The sequence below is a fragment of the Ictidomys tridecemlineatus genome, chromosome 4 (genome assembly GCF_052094955.1).
Source record: "Ictidomys tridecemlineatus isolate mIctTri1 chromosome 4, mIctTri1.hap1, whole genome shotgun sequence".
NCBI lineage: Eukaryota > Metazoa > Chordata > Mammalia > Rodentia > Sciuridae > Ictidomys > Ictidomys tridecemlineatus.
In genome coordinates this window covers 61,854,072-61,880,119 of record NC_135480.1, presented here as the reverse complement: position 1 = coordinate 61,880,119, position 26,048 = coordinate 61,854,072, and the positions used below count along the sequence as shown (strand labels likewise).

General features: G+C 44.6%; 1 protein-coding gene across 5 annotated transcripts in view; it reads left to right on the top strand.

Moving 5' to 3' along the window:
• The window catches only part of Fam168a (family with sequence similarity 168 member A), a 183,484-nt gene extending 159,378 nt beyond the window's left edge, over positions 1 to 24,106 (top strand). For 2 of the 5 annotated variants that reach the window (XM_040284926.2, XM_005323174.5), the window contains 6 exons: positions 1,398 to 1,424; positions 6,214 to 6,339; positions 14,477 to 14,619; positions 16,099 to 16,273; positions 17,569 to 17,699; positions 18,411 to 24,106. In XM_040284926.2, the coding sequence (XP_040140860.1) occupies positions 1,398 to 1,424; positions 6,214 to 6,339; positions 14,477 to 14,619; positions 16,099 to 16,273; positions 17,569 to 17,681 (584 nt within the window). In that variant the 3' untranslated portion in view covers positions 17,682 to 17,699; positions 18,411 to 24,106. The remainder of the gene's footprint in view (positions 1 to 1,397; positions 1,425 to 6,213; positions 6,340 to 14,476; positions 14,620 to 16,098; positions 16,274 to 17,568; positions 17,700 to 18,410) is intronic. The other 3 variants (XM_040284927.2, XM_021725078.3, XM_078046659.1) reach the window with 2 other exon arrangements.
• The last annotated feature ends 1,942 nt before the right edge of the window (positions 24,107 to 26,048 follow it).

The following is a 26,048-nucleotide window of genomic DNA, read 5'->3' as shown; positions in this document are numbered from 1 at the left end:
CCTGGACTGTAGCACTAACTCTTTTCTGATTTTGGTGTGACCTTGGGGAGACACCTTTGCCTTCTGAATTTTACACACACACACATACACACTCTCACAAACTGGGTCTGCTTCATATTGTGGGATGCTGGCCTCTGTATTCATAGGTTTCCTGATTGCAGTGGGGAAGTTCTTGACAAGGAGGAGCTGGTTCAGGGTCAGAGAGGACAGTGTAGGTTACTCTCAGCTTCCTGCCAAAGCCAGCCACTTGTGATGCAGAGAGGTGCCTGCATCACAGGAGCAGATGTCTGCAAAGGAACCAGGCTCTCAGGTTTAAATATCTTTCGGTTGCTTCAAGGAGACCAAGAAGTTGCTTTAGACAGATCTATTTTTAGCACCTAAGATATCATCTGTCTAGAATGCAAGGAAGTTCTTTGATTGGTTCTGAAAGCAAGGTTGGTACTTGGAGCTTTTTTCCAAGTTCTTTATGATTTCAAGAATCTTAATTTAAGAACTACTTGGCCCCACAGGAGGCAGAAGCTATCCAAGACTAGGTTTTCAGAATCCCCAGAGCAAAGAGTTTATCATATTAATGGTAATCTGACTTGAAAATGAAAAGGGAGGGTAAACAGGGTAACTAGTATAATAAAAATATAATACCGCCTCACAAGAATCTGTATACAAAAGCATTTTTTTATCTATTATCTCACCTGGTTTCATAATGCCTATAAAGTACAAATATATTATTCCCATTTTGCATATGATAAGCCTAAAGAATGGTAGGGGGAAGGAATTGTTTCCTGAACACCTGCCTCCTTCCAGGCACTATGCAAGGCATGCTATAAATGTTCCTTTTTATATTAGTTCTGTGTGTTGGAGCTGCTTGCCTCAAATTTTGTTCAGAGGTTAAATAAGTTGTGCAAACTTATACAGTTAAAAAAGCAGCAGAGCTGGGATTCAGACTTGTATAGCAAGTCCTGGAGGCTTAGGCCTAGCTCTCTGGGATTTTACAAACAATTCTAAATGCTGATGGTATTGTCCCTGAACTTTCACTTCCTCTAATATCTATCACATCTTCACCCTCTCTGGTTCTTGGGAGGATTGAAACATGTTTTTATCATGAATGAACAAAGAGCAAGAGCTTGGTCTTGTTCACATCTAGGCAGCTTCTGGGTCAGCTATATGGAAGATGCCATGGCATCCAGGGAGATTTTTCTCTGCAATGACTGAACTTTCCTGGATGGCAAGTCTGTCACCCTCTCCAGGGTAGAGGTACTTCATACCCCATATAGTCACCATTTTTTGTGCGGCCTGGGGGAAACTGCTATCTTAAGCCAAAGAATGTATATGTAACTGCAATATGTAAAACTTTGCACAAATTCTTAGTGGTAATTTCAACTAACATTTCTATCCAACAGAGTTTCAGTTCCTGCATTCAGCTTATGGTAGGAGAGCTATTTTTCCTCATCTGTATTACGGCCTATGAATGTGTTATCTTGTAACAATGGTAGAACCCCTCTCCTTTCTTCCCTAAATCCCATCCCCTAGGCTTGGGCTCCCCCCAGGTGGCTCAGCAGCAGTTCCTAAAGCATGCAGGAACATGTCTGATGGTGCAAAATCATGGGTTGGAGACACACATGAACCATTTCCCTAGGGCAGCAATGAAGGATCATGGCACTAAAAGGCGTCTCTCATCCTAACCTGGCTGCTGAATTCAAACAAATGAACCAAAATTCCAGGGTCTATATATGGCTTTTCTGTTGGCTTTGTGGCAGCCTCTTTGAAGGAGTCCCTGGATTATGCTAAAACACCAGTCTGCCCCAGGATCGGATTTCCTTATCTCCATCAGCAGTCTGACATGTTTGAAGACTTGGTGACTTTAAATACAATCTGTTCCCTTAGCTCAGATCTTGAGCTCTGGGCTCATTATTGGGGCATTTTCCGGGATGGTGAAAGGTGGAAGCCAAGTGTGCCAATGAGTTGAGGGATCAAAAGCTGAGTTCTGGGGCAGTGTGGACTCCAGGCCCAAGGCACCACGGGAACTTCTGGGCACCTGTGAGGGTCCTAGCAGTGTAACTTGACTAGGTCCTTTTTGTCATAGACAGGAAGGGACCATGGGAAGGACTTGCCACTTTAACCACCCTCACCTGGGCTGCTGAGGACAGTGTTTTTGTAAAATCTCTGCACACTTTCTCAACTTTTAAACCTTGATCATCTAGTTGTCAGAAATTAAATTTTTGTATTGCACATCTTTCAGAAGATGAGCTGTGAAATTTCTTGCCACTATTGTGGGCTGTGTGATCTTGGGCAACTTGCTAATGTTTCTAGGCTATAGATAAAGTTTTATTCCACATGGATATTTTCATATCTTTAATGCTAACATCCCATCCTTTTACAATTTTATTATTTCAATTTTGCAAGCCACAGACCTATTTCTTTCTCTCTCTCTCTCTCTCTCTCTCTCTTGGTTGCCCCAGAATATATGAACTTGGACAGAGGTTTCCATAAAAAGTTAGAGAAGGTCTCAGACTTCTTCACCCTTCCACTTAAAGCATCTGAAATGAGGATGCATGAGTAGTATGGATAGAACTCTTAACAAAATATTCTGTGGCAGGCCCTAAGTGGCCCTTTGAAGATACAAAGACCAGTAAGACAAGCTCTCCAATTCTCAAGGAGTGTGCAAATTACTGGGGAGACAGATAAGCCAGCCAAGTACAGGAACTTCTAAGAATCACAGGAATGGTGAGAGTGGTCAACTACATGGAGTGCATGCAGAAGCTGTGGTCACTGGGTGGAGAGAAGAAAAGACTTTGTAGTACATGTGCATCTTCAGCTCATGATTGATGAATTAGTCTAAGTTTACCAGGTGGAATGTGAGATGAGACATGCCAGAAGAGCTAGCAGTATGGACAAAACCACAGATATGTGTAGCTCCTCTGCATATTCTGGGAATGATAATCAGTGGGTGTACTGTAGTATAGACTGGAGACTGAGAGACTAGCGAGATAATCGGAACTAGATCATGGGGCCTTGAATGCAATAAAGACTTCAGACCAGCCTATATGCAGTAGAGAACCTTAGATAGGTCATTGTAGCTGTAGCTTAATGATTGGAGGGGACAGGTTTAAAAACAAACAGAACAGTGAGGAAGCAGTTGGAGCAATTCAGGTGAGAGATGCTGAGAGCTTGAATTAAAGCCCTTTACCAGTATGGAGATGGAAGAATAGATAGCTACCAGAACTTAAACTGGATGACACTTTATTTTTTACCCTCATGTCAATACTATGAAGCAATCAGTGAATGGTAGTTATTGCCATTTTGAGATAACCAAAAAATTAAGTGACTTGCCCAAGATCCCATAGCTAATAAGTGGCAGAGCCCAGGATAGAAGAATGCAAATTTCCTGACTCAGTACATTGTTCAGGATGATGGTCCCTTGCTGCCTCTCCTCTTTGTAAGTGTGCTTAACAGATTGTTCAAGTGTCAGAGGGTGTGAAGGTCCCATATCCAGGGAAGTGAACAACCCAGCACCTGGATGTGGGCAGCCTGCTGTGACTGGCTGCTCTTTTGTTCGGTCTTTTTGACTTGAAGGCTGGCACATATAATATAGTACACTGATCTTAAGTATACAGCTTAACAACATTTTTCACATGTAATACACACACTGTAATACACACACACACACACACACACACATATATACATATAAATATAGCAATCACACAGTTCAAAATATAAAACATTTCTAGGAAGTGGTTTCTTTCTGGCACCCAAGAATATGCCCTCCTATTAGAGCAGCCTCTTCCACCACTATACTTCTAAAAAGCTTTAGTTGGGTTTGTTTTCATTCCACAACTAAGCTCTGATCAACACCACCAACAGAATGGGTGCCGTTAGAATTGTACTTAGAAGAACAGGATTATCTAACTAATGAGGAGGTCAAGTTGATATTTGGTTTTAAATTTTCACATTTATTCAATTATTTAATATTCAAATATATAGAGGAGGCATAGAAATAATGTTTGTTTTCTTTAATGAAACCAGAAGAAAATGCCCCTTTATTCAGGAAAATGTATAGTTTAGCTAAGGGTTCACTTAGGGAAGACAATCAAAGGCATAATCTCATTTGCTTTTTTCCTGATTAATCTGCAACATTGTTTTACTGGGTATCATGCTGTCTTGTTCACTCCCTGGTTGGCGTGTGGCTATGTTGCATCCCCAGCTAGATTGTAAGTACCTTGTGTGCAGTGACCGTGACCCACGTTGTGTTCCTGTCCACGGTGGCGCTCCCCTCAGTGCTGAGCGCAGTTAGACCTCAGTACTCTTTGGCTAAATTTGATTTACCTTGTCACACAGCCCTTCAGGCTAATGTCAGACTTTTGGCTAATGATGCAAATTATGTTGAAGTATGTGCCACTTGGAGGAAAAAATTGGAATGAATCAGGACCTCTAATTTCTCCAAATTTATACAACCAAATTCAATGCTCCTGCTCACTGGTGGAGTCCCATGAGGTTCTTATGGGCATGGGCTTATTCTTTCTGACTCCTCAGAACTTACATGTTTAACCTTTCAGGTAGTTGTGTTGGGTGGCCTCAGCTTTCCAGCCACATGGAGTGTCAAGTTCTAAATTTGGAGACATCTTCATAAGCTTTTCAACACTAATTGGATCCTTTGTTAATCCCCTTCATACCAGCCCTCTGCCCCCATAAAGAACCCAAGATGATTGCTTTAAATGGACTTCTCTCCTCCTGTAGTATATGCAGAGCCATGTCTGGATATCCAGAAGAGGCCCTGAACTATACTTGGAGTTCCGCTAGGCCTCCATTTCTCTTTGCCAGAATTCTCCTTTTAGTGTCACTTTCCTGCCCATGATTTCCTTCTCATTCTTCAGCATCTGCTGTATATATTGCGGGCCATTAATGCAAGCAGAGTCAGCATATAATAGCTGCACTCCTAGCCTTAGTTTAGTAAGAACAGTAGAGTCCCTGACCTTTTCTAACCTTAGCAGTTCTGTGATTGAAGGAACAGAGACATTTGTTATTATCCAGACAGTCAGAGGAAGATATGAAATCTCTCTGAAGGTAGAATATCCTGGTGAAATTAGAGCATATATAGGCATACTTTCTTCTCAGATTAAAGTGACTTACCTTAGCCCCTTGTGAAAATGTTTCAATTATATTTGACTATTGTCAGTACAACCCCATCTCCTGCTAATATACTTTTAAAAATTCCATAACAAGGACTCCCAAGACCTTATTTGAATGAAATAGAAATTTGGGTAAAGGATGTTTCTTCTCTAGTGTTTGAAAGTATAGTAAAAAGTTGGGCATTTCTACCCTTTGGAGCCCTATTTCCTCTCTCCTTCCCCTCTGGGTACCATGAAGGTAAGTTTTTTGAGTCAGTCCCACTTCTAGAACATAAAGGATCATCTTTCAAGCTTCTCAAGCTGAGCTTTGAGTTAGCCAAGGAAGTCTTTACAGACCTCAAACTGGGCCTCATCTCTATTTCACACCTACCCCAAGTTGGTATTTACTTTTGGGATGGTCTAAAGGATCATTTCTAATTTATGAGCTGTCTCAGGTGGGACACCCAGTAGCACCTCAGCAGGATATAATTCAGGGATATGTAGAGGTTTGTTCATCTGACCTTGGATGGGTGTCCAGGATGAGTTAGCAAGGAGTGCCCCACTGGATAACTAGGAACACACCCACAGGGCCCTGTGCCTTTTAAGCTTGCATGGTTACATCTCAGTCCACTTAGAGGACATTGTATTCCAGCAAGAATAAAGTTTTCCCACAACTTATTAAATACACCTCCTGAGGAAATTTCAGACAAAAAGAAGGGGGGCTGAGTTGATATAGCCCAGTACACAAAGGCTCCCAACTTGATCCACATTATAAAGTAGCTGAGGAATATACCAGAGCCTTATGCCAGAAGGTCAGGTAGAAGGAAGCAGTATTCATGGACATGTTCATGGTTTTAGTGGTACCTAGAAAATCCTGATGCTCTTAGCGTAAGTGCAGATTTCCTCAGTTTTCAACCATCTGGAAGCTCACTTCAGCACTGCTCCCACCCCACTAACCCATCTCAGAAAGGCTGAATCATTCTGTGTGTCTGAACAGGCCCTTTGGGTTATATGTTTCTGTCCAGCACAAAATCCTTGCTTTATGTCTGTGATTGGTGGTGCCCACTTCTTATTTCTGCCTAATGCCATTCTTGTGTCTTCCCTTAAGCCACTCTGCTGATGAAACAGGCCTGGCCACAGAACTCGTCTTCCTGTGGCACTGAAGGCACCTTCCACCTCCCAGTGGACACCGGGACCGAGAACCGAACTTACCAAGCATCCTCTGCGGCTTTCAGTAAATACAGCCTGTCTCCTCCTTTCCTTGTTCCCCTTGGTTGGGACTGATTTGTTTCTTAGAAAGAAAGGAAAGGGGATTTTTAAAAAATGATCTTTATTATATAAATACTACTTTAAAAGGTTCTCCTATCCATGCAAAAAGTTGGCCTTCCTCATTCAGTAAAGATCTCATTGATCATGCACCCTGTTTTAGGGAGACACACAACAGTGAGGGAGGGAAAAAGAGTACTCTCCTTCTGGCTGAGAAATTGGATTGGGAAAAGACTGTTACTGCATTTCAAGGGAAAGAACAGAAGGCACATTTTGAAGACCTGTGTGTGTTTGGACAGAGAGGGATTTCCCCTTAGGCAGGATTTCTTAACTACAGCACTATTGACTTCTGGGCCAGATAATTCTTTGTTGTTGGGGACTGTCCTGAGCATTGCAGGATGTTTAGCAGCATTCCTGGTCTCTACACCTAGATGCCAGGAGCAAAGCACTATATGACAACCAAAAATGTCTCCAAACTTAGTAAATGCCACCCCACCCCACCCCCTTTGAGGAGCACTGCCCTTGTGGAAGCTATACTATGGGAATAAAGTACATATATTGACAAAAGCCAGCCGGCCTTGTCAGATTGATCATGATAATCTAGAGGCTCAGTAGGATAACTAGTGCTATCATCTTTATATTTCTGATTTTTTAAATATATTTTTTGTTTTAATTAGACACAATACCTTTATTTTATTTTTTTTTTTATTGGTGCTGAGGATCGAACCCAATGCCCTGCACATGGTAGGTGAGCGCTCTACCACTGAGCCAAATCCCCAGTCCCTATATTTCTGATTTTTCACACAGTGGTTCCACTGAGGAAATGAGACCCAGTGATTAGAAATTACTGAGTGGCATTTTGATTCCATATAAGGAAGAACTTGGTGCCTCATGGGAGCTTTTAGATGAATGGCTGACTTGGATATGGTGAGGACTCAGCCTTGGAGTTGTGCCAGCAGGGGCTATAAGCCTTTAGTCTGATATTACAGTAAATTGCTAGTCTACCAAGTAAGTAGATTAGAAGAATTCATTGTATTTTCTCTTTAAAATCTCCAATGTTGGGCTGGGGATGTGGCTCAAGTGGTAGCACGCTCGCCTGGTGTGCGTGCGGCCCGGGTTCGATCCTCAGTACCACATACCAACAAAGATGTTGTGTCCGCCGAGAACTAAAAAAAAAAAAAAAAAAATTTAAAAAAATTCTCTCTCTCTCCTCTCTCTCACTCTCTCTTTAAAAAACAAAACAAAAAAACCTCCAATGTCACTTCTTCTTATCATTTGCCCCTAGATGTCAATATCAGCTTACAGAGTATAGCTTGTCTTTTGAATAATGTACTTTCATAATCATCCTCTTATTTATTTATTTTTATTTTTTGGCAATACTAGGCATTGAACCCAGGGGTACCTACCACTGAGCTACATCTCTAGCCCTTTTTATTTTTTTAAAAATAAGACCTCACTGAGTTGCTTAGGGCCTTGCTAAATTGCTGAGGGTGGCCTTAAACTTGCTGTCCTCCTGCATCAACCTTCTGAGTCACTGGGATTACAGGTGGGCCACTTTGCCCAGCACCCTCTCATTTAGTCAACACTATGATCTTAAAAGTCATTTAGGGGGCTGGGGATGTGGCTCAAGCGGTAGTGCACTCGCCTGGTATGCACGGGGCGCTGGGTTCAATCCTCAGCACCACAAAAAAGTAAAATCAAAATGTTGTGTCCACCGAAAACTAAAAAATAAATATTAAAAAAAATTCTCTCTCTCTCTCTTAAAAAAAAAATTATTTAGGTGGATTTTTCTTTCTAGTTAGAAAATTGAGGCTCAAAAAGGTAATATGCCCAGTGCTGCCCAACTAATAAGCAGCACATGCTTTGGACTTTGGTCTTTTAAATGAGGCCCCTGAATTGGTTCATCCTAAACATTCTCAATAACCAGTAGACTCCTGATTCTCTCACGTTGCAGCTCTGTATCAATATCCTCCCCACCACAGGGACCTCCTCTCCAGCAGCTCTCACCAGTAGTTGCCATCAAGCCTTTGCTCATGTCTTCAGGATCAGCAATCTAGTTTCTTTCAGAGGCAGCCCTTTGCACAGTTAGGCAGTCCAAGTATCAGAAGGCTTTGCCTTATACTATCTGAAGGCTTCCTGAAACTCCATTAAAATGTCCAGTAACCACATCCCCTCTCAGACAGTCTGTCACAGTCCCTGGGAAGGACCAAAATGTATCCCTCTCTTGTAAATAAGGAATGTTTAAACCTGTGTAACTCTTTAATGAAGTTGGGATTGACTGACCCATTAATTGCCACACTTTGTTGCTTCTAGTGCCATAGAAAATTCAGGGTGCTTTGACAAATTCATTTTGGTTTCACCAGCACTTGCTAAGCCTGTTTGAAAATAGGTCTCCCTCCTACTTATTCAGTGCTCAGTTTAGCTACCAACAAGGAGAGTCAGAGGTCAAGGCAAGACTCAGACATAGAGCTTTGTTTCGTCCAGACGTATAAACTCACTGATCAATAAACCTATTAGTCTAAAAGGCACCTGTGATGTGAGGACTAATACCTTTGAAAGTAGTAGGGCTTCTACAACTGAAAGATTTATAACAGTGAAGAAGGTCTGAAGAGAGGGCTGGAAAAGTTTTACTTGCTAACATACACACTCTCTTTATTATCCTGTTTGATGGAGCCTAAAATTATGGTTAGGAACCTGAGACAAACAATAGATATCATAAAGCTTCTTTTATAAGGCAAAGCTGGAACTTCTAATGATCAAATTCCTCTTATGATTTTGCCCTTAGTGAAATGAGGATACAAAGACCAATATACTAAATGCCCAAAATTGAACTGGAGAAACCCTTAACTCAGAAAGAGCTCTGTCCAAGACAAGAACTCATGCCCTGAACTCTGGACACAGCTTTCATTAATTTATTATGCAATTTGGGGGAAATTGAAATTGCTGTCCTTTCAGGCTCTAGATTCTTCCTCTGAAATGGAGAAGGTTGATTGCAAGCCTCTAATGTCCTTAAAGCACATCATATCGAAGTCCTAATATTATGACCTTCAGATTCAGAATTTCTTTCAGGATTGCCAGGCCATCAGTGAGCCTAAGTTCACTTGGGTAAAAACCATTTTTTTTGTTTTGTTTTGCAAGAAGCCCAGTAACTTTTTTTTTTTTTTCATGGTACCAAGGATTGAACTCAGAGGCACTGGACCACTGAACCACATCCCCAGCCCTATTTTGTGTTTTATTTAGAGACAGCGTTTCACTGAGTTGCTTAGCGCCTCACCTTTCCTGAGGCTGGCTTTGAACTCCCAATTCTCTTGCCTCAGCCTCCTGAGCCCCTGGGATTACAGGTGTGTGCCACTGGGCCCAGCCCCAACAACTTCTTTTACTTAGATTCACAAACTAAGAAACCCTGACTTTTGTGATACTTAAAGTAACCCAGACTACAACAACAGGAATTTTCATTATTCCCTAAGGACCACCAGTCTGTTGTAGAAAGTCCTCTGTAGTAATGTTCTCATAAAAGTCCTACTGAGATACTCAGAAACTCAGAATATCATCATCTTCAGAAAGACCAAATGAGTACATTCCCTGAGAGAAGTGAGCAGAACTCTCTGAAGGAGCCTAGGCTGAGGACCCTGGGTAGCTTCTGTAGCCTCATATCTTCCTGACACAAACGGTAACCTTGATTACCACTGTGGTTAGAGAAAGTGTCCCCATGAGCAGTCATTCTCTTTTAGTATCTGTTTATTCTCTCACCTGTGAAATGTTTATGTCGGTCTGGGAGATCTCTAAGACCTCTTCTAGCTCTGCGGCTCTGCTTCTCCCATCCCAAACTGTCTAGACAGACAAGCAGGGCCTTCTAGATCAGCATCTCTTTGGTTGCCAAGGATGTTTTGGTTACTTGTTTGTATTCTGAGTATGTGTCTCATTTCATAACATGAAGAAAGGGAAACATTCTCAGAAAAGGTTTTTCTTAGATGTGGAAAGCAGATTCTACTGCAGTCTCTGAGAGCCTTTTCCTCAGAGGGAGAGTCCCTGCACTTTGTAATATGGTTGTCCTTGTGGTATAGAGGGGTTGCAGAACCTTTCCTGGTGAATATAAAAATTCCAGAGCACATTCTCTATGAGCATGAAGTAAAGTAACCAGCAGTGTTATCCTGTTAACTCTATAAAGAATCATAAAATCATAGTATTTCATCCATAAAATTTTAGAATATTAGAGTCCTGGAGTCTTTGCTCCAAATTGGAACAAACCATACCAGTCATAATTTAACTTCTTATCTTTTGTATTCATTCAGACCAGACTTGGCTTTTATGTCTCCAGAATAGGAAGTTTACTATCTTTATGCAGTGAGAGAGAAAAAAATAATAACAGCTACCCTGTTTAAAATGCTTATAATACGTCCAGCACTGTACTAAGTGCTTTGCACTTATCAATGTATTTATCACAGAAACTTTATGAGGTAGGTGCTGTTACTACCCCCATTTTACAGGTGAGAAGATGATATATTCCACAGCTATTAAATTGCAGGACTGGGGTCTGGCCCCAGACTGTCAGTCTGTCTTCAGATTGTAACCACTGCTCTGTGCTGTAGTACCTTCAGAGACAGCCATCTTCCGATTGAGGATGCCCTCTTCTGCATAGAAACCAGATGTTTATCCTGGCAGGACTCTCCACGCATTGTTTTGTATTGTTTCCTTTTCTTTCTTTCTTTCTTTTCCTTTTCTTTTTTTTTTTTTTTGAACGCAAGTATCAAATTAGGTAGAAAGCCAGGCACTTAACCACTGTGTAGCATCCCCGAGCCTTTTTTTGAGACAGGGTTTTGCTAAATTGTTGAAGCTGGCCTTGAACTTGCAATCCTCCTACCCTCAGCCTCCTGAATTGCTGGGATTACAGGTGTGTGCTACCATGCCTGGCTTATTTTGTTTTTAAAATAAGCCCTTCCTTTTTTTTCTGTACTGGAACTTGAACCTGGGACCTTATCCTTGCTGGGCAAGCACTCTCCCCAGGAGCTACATCCCCAGCCTTTGTTTTGTTTTATTTTCTTGTTGTTTGCAATGCTCTGGGACCTGAGTCCTGTGACCTCACACATGCTAGGCAAATGCCTTATCACTGAGCTACATCCCCAGCCCCTCTACATCTTGTTTAATTCCTTTTTTTTTAAACATTTTTTTAGTTGTAGATTAACACACAGTATTTTTATTTATTTTTATGTGGTGCTGAGGATTGAATCGGGACCTCACACATGCAAGGCAGGTGCTTTACCACTGAGCTACAGCCCCAGCCCTTGTTTTATTCCTTTAAATCAAGGGTCAGGAAACTTTCCTATAAAGGGCCAGATTTTGAGATAGTAGATACTTCAGGCTTTTCAATCCATATGATCTCTGTAACTACCATTGTAACAAGAAAGTAGTCATTGCAGGTATGTAGTTAAATTAAAGATTTATTTACCAGATAAGTTGTAATTACAGAAAACCACTGACTGGAATTATTATTATGAATAAAAGATTTCTGTGGTCCTACCAGGTGTGATGGCACACATCCTTAATCCCAGCTGCTCAGGAGGCTGAGGCAGAAGGATCACAGATTTGAAGCCAGTCTCAGCAACTTAGCAAGACCCTGTTTGAAATAAAAAATAAAAAGGGCTGGAGATGTAGCTCACTGGCAGAGTGCCTCTGGGATCAATTTCTAATACCACCCAAAAATAATAATAATAATTCTGTGATAATTTTAGGGGAATACAGTCCCTTATATATCCCCCCATCTTCAGAGATTCATAGCTCATTGAATTATTTTAAAGACTTCTCAGGGCCACAAAATTAAAACAACAAAAAACAAACAAACAAACAAAAAAATACCTATTTATCTCTATATTACATTGCTACTTCACAAATTATGGGACCTCAAAACTCATCCCCTTCTTTTCTCTTCTCCAAATACTATTAAGTTCCCTGGGGGACTGGGGATATAGCTCATTGGTAGAAAATTTGGCTAGGATGTGCAAGGCACCTGAGTTCAGTCTCTGGTACCATAAAAGAAAAGAAGATCCCCTGGAATCAGCCCATTTTGAGAATCCCCTTTGTTTCTTAGAGAAATAAACTGTCTCCAAGGTGAAAAAGTGAAGTACCCATCAGATGGCTCCTTCTAGGTTTCTGCAAACCTAGACTCATGTGGTATCTGCTTTTTTTCCTGAGACCACATCTCAGGTTTAGCTCCATAGTCTAGAAACCTTAGGGAATCTGCTCTGTAATTCCTTTCTAGTTAATTTCTACTTCTTATCAATTCTGCCTTTTCTTTAATGTATCTTTTTCACCCCATCTTCTTTGCTACTTATTTCCCAAACAAACTTGAGGACAAAACAATTTTTTCATGGAACAAACTCTGTAGATATGCAGGTGGGAAAATAAATAACAGTTCCAGGGGAGATGACAGGACATCTTTTGTGCCAGCTGAGCAATAGCTCTGATATCCTCTTGAGTCATCAGGGCAGAAAATACCAAGCTAAAGCTGTGGTGTGACTGAGGATTTGTGCCCATGTGGTAGCTTGCTTTTACTTGGAGTTAGGATAGAGGAAACCCATAATCTTAGAGCCATGGAATTTTAGTTTAGAAAGAGATTTTCATTTTTAATCTCCTATTTTACAAAATAAGAAACTAAGGCCCAAAGATTTAGGCAGTTGACATCCAAGTTAGGCAGAAAGCCAGACCAAAGCCTAGATCACTTCTCCTCTAATAAAGTTCCTTGCTACTCTGACCCCTAGTCCCTTCTTTCAGACACAGTCCCTTGGGGCTTAAAGGTTCCTTGGTGAATATCTTATAGGCAAAAGAATGAAGCCCAGAGAGGTCCAACGACTTTAGCTAGACCCACCTAGGACAGGACTACAGGGCAGAAGCCACCCTAGCATCTTTCCACAGGGGCTTCAGAGCCAAGGTCCTCTGACACTGACCCTTCAACTCAGAAGGAAAATTTTAGAATCTTATTTTTTTTTTTTTAAATACTGGAGAATGAACCCAGAGGCATTCTACCACTAAGCTACATTCCCAGCCCTTTTTATTTTGCTAAGTCACCCAGGCTGGTCTTGAACCTGTGATCCTCCTGCTGCAGTGTCTTGAGTAGCTGGGGTTACAGACCATCATGCTTGGCTAGAGTTTAGAGTCTTTAGGAGAAGTTTCTAAAAAGACTTGTCCTATCTGAGCCTCAGGATCCCCTCATATAACTCAGAGGATTGGGGATCAGTAGATGACTACCTAGTTCAATAGGATGATTCCATTTGGTGATTTTATAAGGACACCTTGTTCCTGAGTGACTTGTATTTGAAGTCCTTCCTGTAAACATAAGATCTGACTTTTTTTGGAGGTCTCAAAAGAAGCACAGTTTGTTCTCATAGCCAATTGTGAACTTCTTGGGGCCTGAATTCACAACCCCCAGCTGTTGTCTGGCCTGCTGAGGTGCAGACATGGCCCAGGTCTGGGTCCTGACTTCAGGCCCATGGGGCAAAGATGACCTCCCACAAGCCACAGGAGGGGAGGAAAAGCCAGCCCTGCAGAGCAGTGTTTTCAACATCCCAGAATCTGAGCATCTGAGAGATGTTTTATGTGGGTTTTTACCTTCAGACTTGGTGAGGAGGAGGCAGCATGGTTAAGGAGATACTTATAAGGAGAAAAAGCACTAGCAAAAGATATTCTGAGATGCTGGGATAAGTGAGGAGACAGAAAAGCAAGAAGATGGGAGTAGGGGTGTTAAGGGGCTTCCATCTGTGTGGACCTACTTTTCTCAGATAGTGCAGGAACTCAGGCCTTCATAGCTAAAAGGGTCTTATAAGAGACCATCTGGTTCTGGCCTTTTACTTTTGTAGATGAGAGTCCTTGAAACCTAGAGAAATAAAAAAATCTCTAGAAACACACATGTTGCCCTGTGCACCAGGACTGAGGGAGCTGCCTCTAGGGCTAGGGCTGTCTGGGTTGAGCCCTGTTCTCTTGTTTGTTCTCATTTGTGTTTCCAGCCTGGATTCAGCCCATCTTTGTCTGGGGAATTGTGACTGGGACCTGCTGCCTTCTAGCACCACTGTTATGCCAACTAACTGGTAGTCTCTCTTATTGCCTTGGTACAGGATATACTGCAGGGACTCCATACAAGGTCCCACCGACCCAGAGTAATACTGCTCCACCCCCCTACTCCCCATCACCCAACCCCTATCAGACGGCCATGTATCCAATCAGAAGTGCCTACCCCCAGCAGAATCTGTATGCACAGGTAGGTATACATGGAGGTCTGGGCCTATTTCTTCTGCAAGTAGAGGACCCTCTAGACTGAGTATGGTGGGTGGGGTAGGGTGAAAAAGAGTGGAGGGTTCATAATTCTGGCCAGCCATGGAAGCAATATCCCTGAAGCCTGCTTTCTCCTTCCCTCTACCTCAGTCCCTAGAGGGGTGAGGCATGAACTCTAATTTAGATGAACAGAACTCAGAATATCCGGGGGGCCCAGGCTGAGGCCTTTAGTGATCATCTAGTTGAACTTCTTTGTTAAACAAGTGAGGAAACAGACCCCGAGAGGGGAGTGTCTTGTCCCAGGTCACACAGTGAGCTATTGGTTGAGTCAGAATGATGAGATCCCATGTCTTGGTCTTCCCTAACCCCACATCTACTCTTCCTTGATAAAGTCTGTGAACCAAGTAAGAAGGAGAAAAGTGCCCAGGCTCTGCCACCATCAGTGCCCTATGACTATGACCTTGGGCAGTTATTCTATCTGTGCCTCAGTGTCCTCATTTGGACTCTTTCAGGGGAATAATTGTGTACACTTTGGGAGGATGTGAGTTAGAGACCATTTGATTTCTCTGGCGTGCTCATGGCACATTCTTCTGGAGTGATAATTCAACATGAGGTTTAATTGGCAGGGGAAATTTTTTTTTAATTTAAAAACTAGCTATATTGCCAATTAGAATGCAGAACTTTTCAAAAAAAAAAGAGGCTTGAGATTAATTTTTCTCATTTATGGAAAACTGTATTAGACTATCCTCTCAGACCTTTGAAGCCCTTGTCACTATATAGTGGAAAGATACGAAAATTTTTGGATTAAAATGATCGCAGGGGCCTCTCTCTACTCAGCAGGCATATGAGTGGTAGTAGCAGGAAGCAGCCATGTGATCCAGACACTGGGAAGTCACCTCAGATCTCTGTCTCCATCCTTATCTTTTGGTCAAAAGGAGAGAGAGAGTAAGTAAGAGACATCATGGAAAACGCTGTTGATCGATGGCACTTTCTCAGTGTGTAAGCTGCCAGCAGGCACACCAGTCTGGTAAACTCTCAGCATATGTGCATAGTGCTCTGGATTCACCAGCCTCATTCACATGCTTAGAAACTGATTGATTATTGTTCCCACCTTTAAATTATAGGAAGCTTTTGGAGTATAGTTCAATAAAATACAAACATTTTAAATTGCTAATACTAGGGTTAAAGGAGTAGAGCTCTTACCCCATTAGGGAGCAAGCAGCCCTAGGAGCAAATTAAGATAGGTGTGGGGGTGACCAGTAGCTGAGCCAGCACTGAACAAGCCACAGTCGTGGTAAGACAAAGCAGGGCTCCAGCTGGGGCCTAGGCCTGTGTCGATGGATCAGTGCTTCTCCCCTCCGCATTCCTTTGGGTCCGAGAGGAACAGAGTCCCTACCCCAACCATTTCCCTCCATCTCCTGCCACCTCTCCAAGAGCCCTTGTGACCTCAGCCTCTTTTCCCCAGGGAGCCTACTATACACAGCCGGTGTATGCTGCCCAGCCCCATGTCATCCACCATACCACGGTCGTCCAGCCCAACAGCATTCCCTCTGCCATCTACCCAGCACCTGTTGCTGCCCCCAGGACCAATGGCGTGGCCATGGGCATGGTGGCCGGCACCACCATGGCAATGTCAGCAGGTGAGGGCAGTATCTGCCTTAGCATCCCTCCTTCTCCTCCGGGAACTCCTGAGCAGAGAACAATCATGGAACTGAGTGCCATACAGCATAAGAAATCCTATGCGGAGATGTTCCAGGGACATATAGGAAGGACCTTCTAAATCTGTCGCAGAGATGAGAAAGATTTCACCAAGAAGGGGATATTGAGCAAGGCTTTAAAGGGTGAATAGAGGCCAGGCAGAGAGGTGACAGAGGGAAGAGCAATACAGGCTGAAAGAATCCAAGGGTGGCAAGTTGATAGAATGGAGGTGGCTGAAGGTACTTCGGAAGTAGGTGAAAGAGTGGTGGCACGGCAGCCAGGGTGAGACAGGGAAAAGTTTGAGAATCTTAAGGTGAGGGAGCTGGCAAGGGGCTTCAAGTAGAAGGACAGGGTTGGGTTTAGATCTCTGGCGACAGGCTGAAGCAGGACCAGAGGATAAGGGTTGGAAGCAGATAGGCCAGTGAGGAGGCTGTCACTGCAGATTAGGGGAGAAATGATGACATGAGGACTCTGGTATCAGTAGGGGGCCCAGAAAAGAGGGCACAGAGCAATGTTATTTTAGCAGACAGGAGTATAAGGACCTGTGGTGAGAGAGGAGGGAAGCAGGAGTCCCCAAAGACCCTTGCAGAGCAGACCAGAGCACTGCCCTTAATGAACCTTGAAGATGGGGGTGGGGAGTTCAGCTTTAGGAAGGTCTAGGGTGAGTTGACACTGAGGGAGAAACTGGGCTTTCCCATTAAGGGTGAGAGAAGACCAGGGTCTTTGACTAGCTTGTAGAGACCAAGGCTTTAAAGAGCCAGCGAGGTCCCCATCTGAGGAAAGAAGGGCCAGGGGTAGAATGGACATTCGGATTTTATTCTGTCCTTTACACTAGCAAGCTACTGATACCTCTCAGGGCCCACCCTGTTGTTTAGGTCCTGGGTACCAGGAATCATTAGGTCAAACCAGAGCCCTTCTCGTAAGGAACATGCAGGTTAGAGTGAGAGATATAAACACAGACACCGACAATTACCGCTTGGTGTGTGCAACAAGAGAATCCCACAAAGAAAAGCGAAAGGAGGCTTCCAAAGAATAGTGGTTGAATCTCTCCTCCAGCATCCGAAAAGATCCTCCTAAAGAGGTAAAGCTTGACATGGGAGAGAAGGTTCCTTAGGCAGGCAGGGGATATGGGGGACTCACTCAGGGGGAGCATTAACTTAAAAGGCATGGTTTCCTCCTCTTCACCCCTGACCCTGGTACAGACTTGTCAGGTTTTCTCTTCTCTTTGCATGCTCAGGTACTCTGCTGACTACACCCCAGCACACCGCGATTGGGGCACACCCTGTCTCCATGCCAACATACAGGGCCCAAGGAACCCCTGCGTACAGCTATGTGCCCCCGCACTGGTAAAACCTTCAGCCCATCCAAGTGAGTGGGGCCAGGGCGGGAGAGGTGGGAAGGGAATGCATATAGAAACTGCCTCAAAGCCCTGACCTGAGTCTGGAGCCTAGGTGTTGTTTTCCTGTTCCAAGACCTGTAATTTCACTCTTTTTTGTGTGTATATGTGGTTCTGACTATTGAACCTATAGGCTCTGGGTTATCTCATAATAATCACAGTAGCTCTGTGAAATAAGAATCATTAGCTCTGTTTTGCAGATAAATATGTAGCTCAACACCATTCAGCCAGTAAAAATTGATCTGAGACTTGAACTCTAGTCCCCCAGTACCAAATTCTGTGTTTTGAACTGTATGGCCTTCAGACTTCCATGAGCCCCATTCTTCAGATGAAATCTTCACCTAAATTGGATGTTAGCTATGGTTTGAGGCAAGTGGAAACTTGGGATTGACCCTGACCACCAGCCCTCTGCTGCCCTACTACTGAAGCAGTGCCTGTGAACTGTAGGATTCCAAGGCTCTCACTTGGGAATTTGCCCTATAGCAGCATCTCCCTTGCCCTCCACCTCCTCTGGGGGCAGTTGGTGCTAGATAACAGCTTCCATGGGCAGGGAGAAACAGCTCCACTAGAAGAACACAGAGGGCTCTGGTTAGGGCTCCCAAGTTGAAAGGAGGGGGTTCAGAGGCTTCCTGAAGTGGCCTGTGGAATATCACTGTCACTGATGGTTTCCCTTCCTCCTCCAGATCTGGAGTCACACATTGTATGCAACTACTCAAGTCTTACACCGGTGCTGGAGCAGCTCCCTAGCAGCACCACCTCTATTTTCAAGAAGAGACAACAGAAGTGCAAGGGTCACTTTATGCATCTTTAATGATTTTGGTTTTTATTTTTGGTTTTTGTAAAAGCTGCTTTTTCTAATCTCCTGCCTTTCCCCCTAGCCCCTCTCTTAGCTGCTGCCCTTTCAGCTGTACCCACTTCTACCTGATCAGGCCACATCCCCTCAGCACTACTTTTTTCCCCCAAGCATCTAGTCCCCAGGATCCCAGTCTAGTAGCAAGCAGAGTGGGGTTTATTGCAGTGGTTCAGCTGAAGGCTCAACTTCATTTGAAGAATATAAACAGATGTGGCCCTCAAGTCCTGGGTCAGAACTCAGAGCTGTTGAGCAGGCAACATCTCTGGGTAATTGTTCTTTTTCTTTCTTTCTTTTTCTTTTTTTTTTTTTTAAAGCAAAATTAGTTTAGGACATTTCTACACAAATGAAATGTCTTCTAAGAACCATTGCAGCAGACCAAGAACAAAACCACCTGATTATGTAGGAATGTTATTAGCAGCTTCCTGAGAACCTGGGGAAACCAGAGTCTTTGGGAGAATTGGGGGAAGGGTGGGGGGAAGGGGCATTGGGGAAGGAGAGGGAAGAAAGGGGAGAGAGGTGCTTGCCTGATGGCTTTGGTTTGAAAGGTCTCTGACCATATGTTCTGGGCCTGGACCTTCTGATTTGCACAGTGATGATAACTGACCTGGCACTTCCTCAGAAGGGGATTTGGACCTCAGACCCGCCAAGCAGCTGCAGGGTGGTGGGATCCCAGCATCCTGAGGACTTGAAAGGCCAGGTTCCCTGCATAATCCAGACCTCGGCCTCCAAGCCCTCATAGACCCACTCTGATGAGGAGCTTCCTCCTGATTAGAGTGGGAACCTGTGGCATTTCTCTCCCTTTCCCTTCTGCCCTTCCCAGTACCAGGGCTCACCTGTCTGTCTATGGGGCTGGCAGACGGGCCAGGCTCCTGGTTACCTTGCGCCATTCATGGCCAAAGTGAAGGAACCACATTCCAGGTGGGTGCTGGTGGCTCTGAAGGTCAGGTTAGTGAAGGAAAAGCAATAGCAATAAACCTTTCATAGACTCATGGAACTTAAGGGACCTTAGCAATCATCTCATCCATTTCCCTGTTTGACAGATGAGGAAACTGAGGCCCAGAGAAGAAGAAAGGACTTCCCTAGACCTCGCAGTAAATTAGCATTAAATGCAGCCTTCCTACCTAGTAGTATGTTGCCTACAAAATTTACCTAGGGATGGATTGGCTTGGTTTTGTAAAAATTAAGTCAGCAGCGCTCATACCTGGTGAGCTCCAGAATGCTCTCTGGGCTCTTGTTTCTGCTCCTTACCCTCACGGACTCCAGAGGTGTGGGTTGAAGATTGATCTGAGGCTACATGGGGCAGATGGCAGGAACAGAAATTGCAAATGAAGAAATAGCATTTGGAAATTCTGTGAAGACATCTGGAACTTTCGTCCTGTGCCTGACTCCACCCCTAGGAAAAGGAGCAGGTGGGCTGGCTGAAAAGGAGAGGCCATGCTTTTAGGACAGTAGCCCCTCATCCTGAGAAGAGAGGAAGAGAGTGGGAGCCATCAGGAGAGGAGGACGAGGATAAGGCCCAGCAGACATGGGCTCATCTGGGAGAAGAGGGACCCCTAGGACAAAGAGGCCCCTGCTAGTCTCAGCCAGGAGCCTGGATTGCCCAGCACCATCCTCTTGTACCCAGCATGTAACTGGGCCAGCAGCCCCTCTGGGGTGGGGCAGGAACATTTTACTGTACAAAGTGGGATCATTGACAACATTTGGGATTTTTAAAATAACTTCATTTTAAATTCTTGTAAACTTGGACATACCATTCCCCCTATCTTCCAATTCTCCCCTCAAGGAGGAAAAAAATCAGGAAACCCTTGGGTCGGAAAGACCTCAGAAACCGTCTAGCTGTTCCCAGGAGATCAGAGCCCACAGTGTCCTTGGCTCAGTGCCAGGAGTTTGGGGGCCACCTTCCTGACCTTCCAGGGAACTTCAAGACTAGAAAAAGAAAACCCAGCTATTCTGAGAGGTCTGTTCTGGGGTGCTTGATGAGGTTTTATTTTAAAACAACAGAAAGTTTTCCAGTGTTAATCCATTTTTTGCAAATACTTCCTCCCACCCTCTTTGGTTTCATAAAGGTGGGTGAAGGCTGTTCTAGATTATGTCATATGTGTTTGGAAAATGCCAAAATAATAATAATGATATTAATAGGAAACATTTGTCAGGTGCTTAATAGATTTCAAAGCACTTCACAGCCTTTAATTTTACAGGTCCAGAGAGAGACAGGGTCAGTTATTCCACCCATTTGACAAATGAGAATACAGGTTGTAGAAGAAAGGGAATGGGCCTGAAGTGAGCTGAATGCTGGGGTCCTGACAGGCTTCCATGACCCTGTCGCCTCGTGGGCTGGGTGGAACTACAGAAAGGAGGGGAAAAAGGAAGAGACCTAGGAATGACCTTATAACTTTTGTTCTTTCTACACCCATAAGTAAAAACTAACATCTGTACCTCACATTGCACAGAGCAGTTTAATATATAGCATGTGGTAACCCTGAGAAATGGTGATTATGCCTCCTATTTGATCCATAAGGAAACCGAGGCTCAGAAACAAGCAGCAGAACTCCTTGAATCCCAGGCTGTGTGCTCTTTCTCTTCCAGCCTGACCCCCACAGGCCCATGTACTGAAGTGTCTGTGCTCAGCACCTTATCTTGTAACCCTGGTATACAATTCAGGATGAGAGAGAAGCTCTGAGGTAAAGATAAGGCATTGAAAAGCTACGGTCTGGAGGGCCCAGCCCAGAACCCCTTTGTCAGTATAAGCAGTGGAGCCACAGCTGAGCTGGCCTTGCCCTCTTGTTTTGACAGAAATCCATAAGCCTGGCCAAGCTTAGGGAGTCACTACAAAGGGATCTAGCCCTGGAGAACAGGGCAGTGTCTGCCTCTGATTGGATGAGCCCAGCTCTGGCAAAGGTCACAGGCTTCTGGCAGGAGATACTGTAAATATCAACCAAAGATTCTGGATGGCCCCATGGTCAAACTGGACAGAAGGTCAAAGCTGGAAGGGTCCTCTTGTCACAGGAAGGCGGGCAAACCAGACAACACAAGGGACATGCACATGTGACTTAGCCATGACATGCAAGCCCTCTGAATCCCATGCTACTGCCTCTCCCCAGCTAAGCATTTTGGTGGCCAGGGCCAGGGGTGAAATTGGTTCCAATCACTAGACAACACTGTGGCTTCCCCTACTGCCCCCTGACTGGCCTGGGGCCCAGGAAGCTCATCTAGGAGCTGGGTTCCCCAAATGATGAAAGCCTGAAACTTCATTTTTTTGCCATGCTTAAAAAAAAAAAAAAAAACAAAGACGTGTTTCTGTGAGATAGACAGTTGTTGTCCCTTCAGGCAATGAACCTAAAGTATATACCCTCTTCCCTGAATATTCAACAGGGATGCACACACCTGTCCAAAGCTTTTTAGGTTTGTAAAGTACTTTGATGTTGATTGCCAAAACTTCCATTTTATACATGAAAAAACTAATGTTTTTCGAGAGTTAAGAGAGGTTAAGAGACTTGCCAAATGACACACTACACAGGGCTCATGAGTGAAAGAGCCAAGGTTCAAGCTCTTCAAATCCTCTGCTCTTTCTGCTGCCACCTACTGGGTCTTTCAGGGACAGGCTAGAAGAAGGGAGGGGCTCCCTGTCTGCCCCAAGCAGAGGAAACTTTATGGAGGCCTGGGAAGCTCACTGCTCTCAGAGGAGCAGAGTTTTATGAATTTCTGCTTTGAACCAAAATCTGTGATAGGCCCTGGGAACCCAGAGTTATATCCAGCTGGTAGCACAGAAAGGATGAGAATTTGGATCACAAGGCTAACTTGAAAAAAGCACTTTGCAGTCACAGTGCCCAGGACTGAAGACATGTTCAAGGATAGCTCCAGGAATCTTTTTCTATTGAAAGACCCATGTCTCTCGGAAACCTGCAGCACCCTGGCTTTGTGACCCCTGAAAGCCTGCCCACTATCCAGATCCAGCAAGTTGGCACTTCTAGAGGGCCTGCCATAGCCCTGAATAGCCAAAAACAGATCTTGCCTGGAGTCCTGGGCTTGCTTTTTCATGGGTGAGACCAGAAGCAAGACCAAATGAGTAGGCTCTGTGCATACTAGTCCTTTCCCCTTGCCACCCAAATTGTTCCAAATTTTGAGGTAACCTCCTTCCAGAGATCTGAAGTTGTTTTGGAGGGCTTGGTTTGTCTAAATGGACTTCAAAAATGAACCACATGAGACAGGATGAGCCCCTTGGTCACCAATTTCTTGTATATTGTATATATAGACTGGACACGTCCTTGCTGACTGAGCAAGACCAGCATATCAAATTCCTTGGGTCTGCTCTTTGGCCAGAGGGCACAGGCTTCACTGTGGGTGTCATCACCACCACCTCTGGTCTTCGTCACCATACAGTGACTCTAAAGTGGAGTGGAGTGAGGTATATGCAAGCTCTGCTTTTCTGCCCCATGTCAACATGTCACCACTGGTTGTGCAGCCCCTAGCTTCTTGTCATTTTGGGATTCCAGAATGGGTAAAGCAGGCCTGGTGCTGGTGTGCAAGTCCCACCCACTGCTGAAAGCCAGGGTCTATGGGGAAACCCAGCTACTGTAACTGGGCAGATTCCACACCCAAGCCTCTAAGCACTTGTGCTTCTGTTGGGTGTGCCAGGCTAGCTTCAGGATGTGTCCTTTACCCATTCATGTCCCCACTCCTAGAAAACGCTTCTGAAATTCAACATTACATGGTTCTAGGACCCAGCCTTCAAAATTCCTGGCAGGCTAGCTTCAACGTTCCATGGCCTGCCTTGCCTGGGCTACACTTGAGTCTCAGTCCTTCAGTTTCTCCCATGGGTATTTCCTATCTTGCATGTTGTTGAGTCCAGCCCGACAGCCAGCCAAGGAGCACAGGAGATTGGCTGCCACAGGGCCAGGGAGGGACACAACAGCCCCCGCTTCACTGTGGCTACATCAGTAATCCCTAGGTGTCCTTGCTGTGGCAGTCCCCTTACTCATTCCAGCCCCCAGGGGGGAATTTTTCTTCCTGAACAGAACACAGGTAACAGCTTGGCAGATAAGTACCAGCTCATGGAAATCAAATAGGTGAAATCAGCTTTGGGCTGACCCCAGCAAGACGAGCATCCTCCAGGTTCCGACCGCTCATGCCTGAGAGTCAAGGAAAGAGTGAGACTGGCCCAGAGATCTTCTCGGGTCAGCCAGGTTGCCCAAATCTGTGTGGTGGCTCAAGCTCCTCTTTAGCCAAGGGGAGGTAAGGCTATGCCTAGCACCTTGGAGTTGTCTGTGATGATCTTAAAAGGCCCCGGACCAGTGTCAGTCCCCTTCCTGACTTCAAGGCATCTGGATCCCTTTCATATCATGACAGAGAAGCCTGTTCTCATGGCATGTAATCCCTGTGAAGAGAGCGTTGTATATGATTTTGTATTTTTTAATTCATTTTAATCTACAGGTTGGAATCTAATTTTTAAATTTTATTGGAACTCACGTTTTAAAACAAATAAAAACATTTAAAATAATAATAATAATAAAAAACTTTTGACCAGTGTCTTCCAAGTAGTTTGATCAAAGAGTTATAGGTGTTTTCAAAACACAACGTGGAGTGTAAAGACTGGAAAGCCCCACCGGCCTCGCTTGTGCGCGTATGAAGTGTAAATCTGGATTTGTTGCATTGTTTTGGATTCCTTTGGGTTTTGTTTTGTTTTGTTTTGAAGATCAGATAGTGATCATTCTGAAAGATTGAAGCCAAGAGTTTGTAACTATGATATTTACTGTAAACTGTAGAACATTCAATAACTATTAAAAAAAAAAGTTTCCAAAAAAAAAAAAAAACAAAACCAAAGTCCTAGGTGACCAGACTGAGTGGTTCTTGGGGGAGGGAGGCACAAAAACCCACCCCCAGCCAGTGAATTCCCTGGGCTTCTCCCCAAGGTGATTCACAGTGAAGGAATGCACGCCTGCACAGCAGGCCCAACGGTGCCCTCAGCCACTCTCAATTGACAGGGAGCTGTGCAGTGGCGACTAGCACCTGGAATAAGTTGTGTGACTGGAGCTCGGTGAGGCCATTAATTGCTGACATCTGCAGGGCTGGGGTGAAGCTCTGTAGTGGAGTGTGCGAAGCATGCATGAGGGCTGGGATTGATGCCCAGCACCCGCCCTTGCCAAAAAAGCTGTGGAGTGCTTCCTCTGTGGCTGGTGCTTGCCACTCATTTCCTGCTTAACACAGTCTTCACAGCTGACTGTGAGGCAAGTCCTATCCCTGTCTTAAAAGGGGAAGCCACGGAGGGTAAATGCACTTACAGAGCTGGTGAGGGGCAGAGTTGGAACTCATGCTGGGTCTGGCTCCAGAACCCAGACACCAAGGCTCTCATTCTCCCGCCCATCCCAGAAGGGAGCTTTTTAAAGGGTGGATTTATCAGATGGAAACCAAGAAGGCTTTGTGGTTTGTAGCTACAGGACAGTTGACAGAGTGCACATGATCTATCCAAGCAGTCATCAGGTCAGTTTTACCTTCAAAACATCTGAATCTCTTTTCCCCTTTCTGGGTGATGATACTGCCCTAGGCGAGAAGCCTGGGCCACTGGGCCTTTCCAGGGCCTGAACAAGACAATTTATTCTCCACATGCTGGCATCCACACCTCTAAGAATGCAACCATTACAAATGGAGGAAAAAACAGGCCCATTAGAGTGATCACTTAGAAAGACTAAAACCAAGCATTTGTCTCTATGCTATTTATTATAAGCTGTGTAACATTCAATAGTATGCGAGGCCCTGGGTTCAGTTTTGGGGTGGGGAGGGGGAGGCAACCAGACTTTGTTCTCTCCAGTGCTTTCCATCAAACATCCCACACTCCCATGGCACTCCCCAGTGTCCCTTTCTGTCCTTGACTTAGCTTGAAAACCAGTGGCTGGGGAAGGCACCTCTGGCCACTAGTATTGCTGTGTCACAGCACTCAGTTTCTCCAGGGCAGGACGGGATTTCTTGGGCACTCAACGCCAGGTCATAGTGGCAGGGCTGAGGCCAGGATCAGGCAGGGAAGTTGAGACCTGGGCCCCAACCTCCACCATTCTGGGGAGGAGGTACACACTTGTAATCCCAGCAACTTAAGAAGGTGAGTCAGAAGGCATGCAAGTTTGAGGCCAGTCTCAGCAACTTAGGGAAACGCTCGCTCTCAAAAAAAAAAAAAGAAAGAAAGGGCAGGGGATTGGTTCAGTGGTTAAGTGTCCCTGGGTTCAATCCCTAGTACCAAAAAAAAAAAAAAAAAGAAGAAGAAGAACTAAGAGAGTTTCAGGGACTTGAAGTGAAGAGCCAGGAAAACTTGCAGAAGTGGGAGCTGGAGCCCAGGAGCATTAGGCACACCCCTACATACCCCTTAGCTCTTCATCCTGCTCTTGAAGAACTACCCTCAACCCCAAGAGACAAGCCACTCCTCTCAGCAAGCAGGAGGCTGGGCAGGCAGGGGAGCACAGTACTCCCCTGTGATATGGAT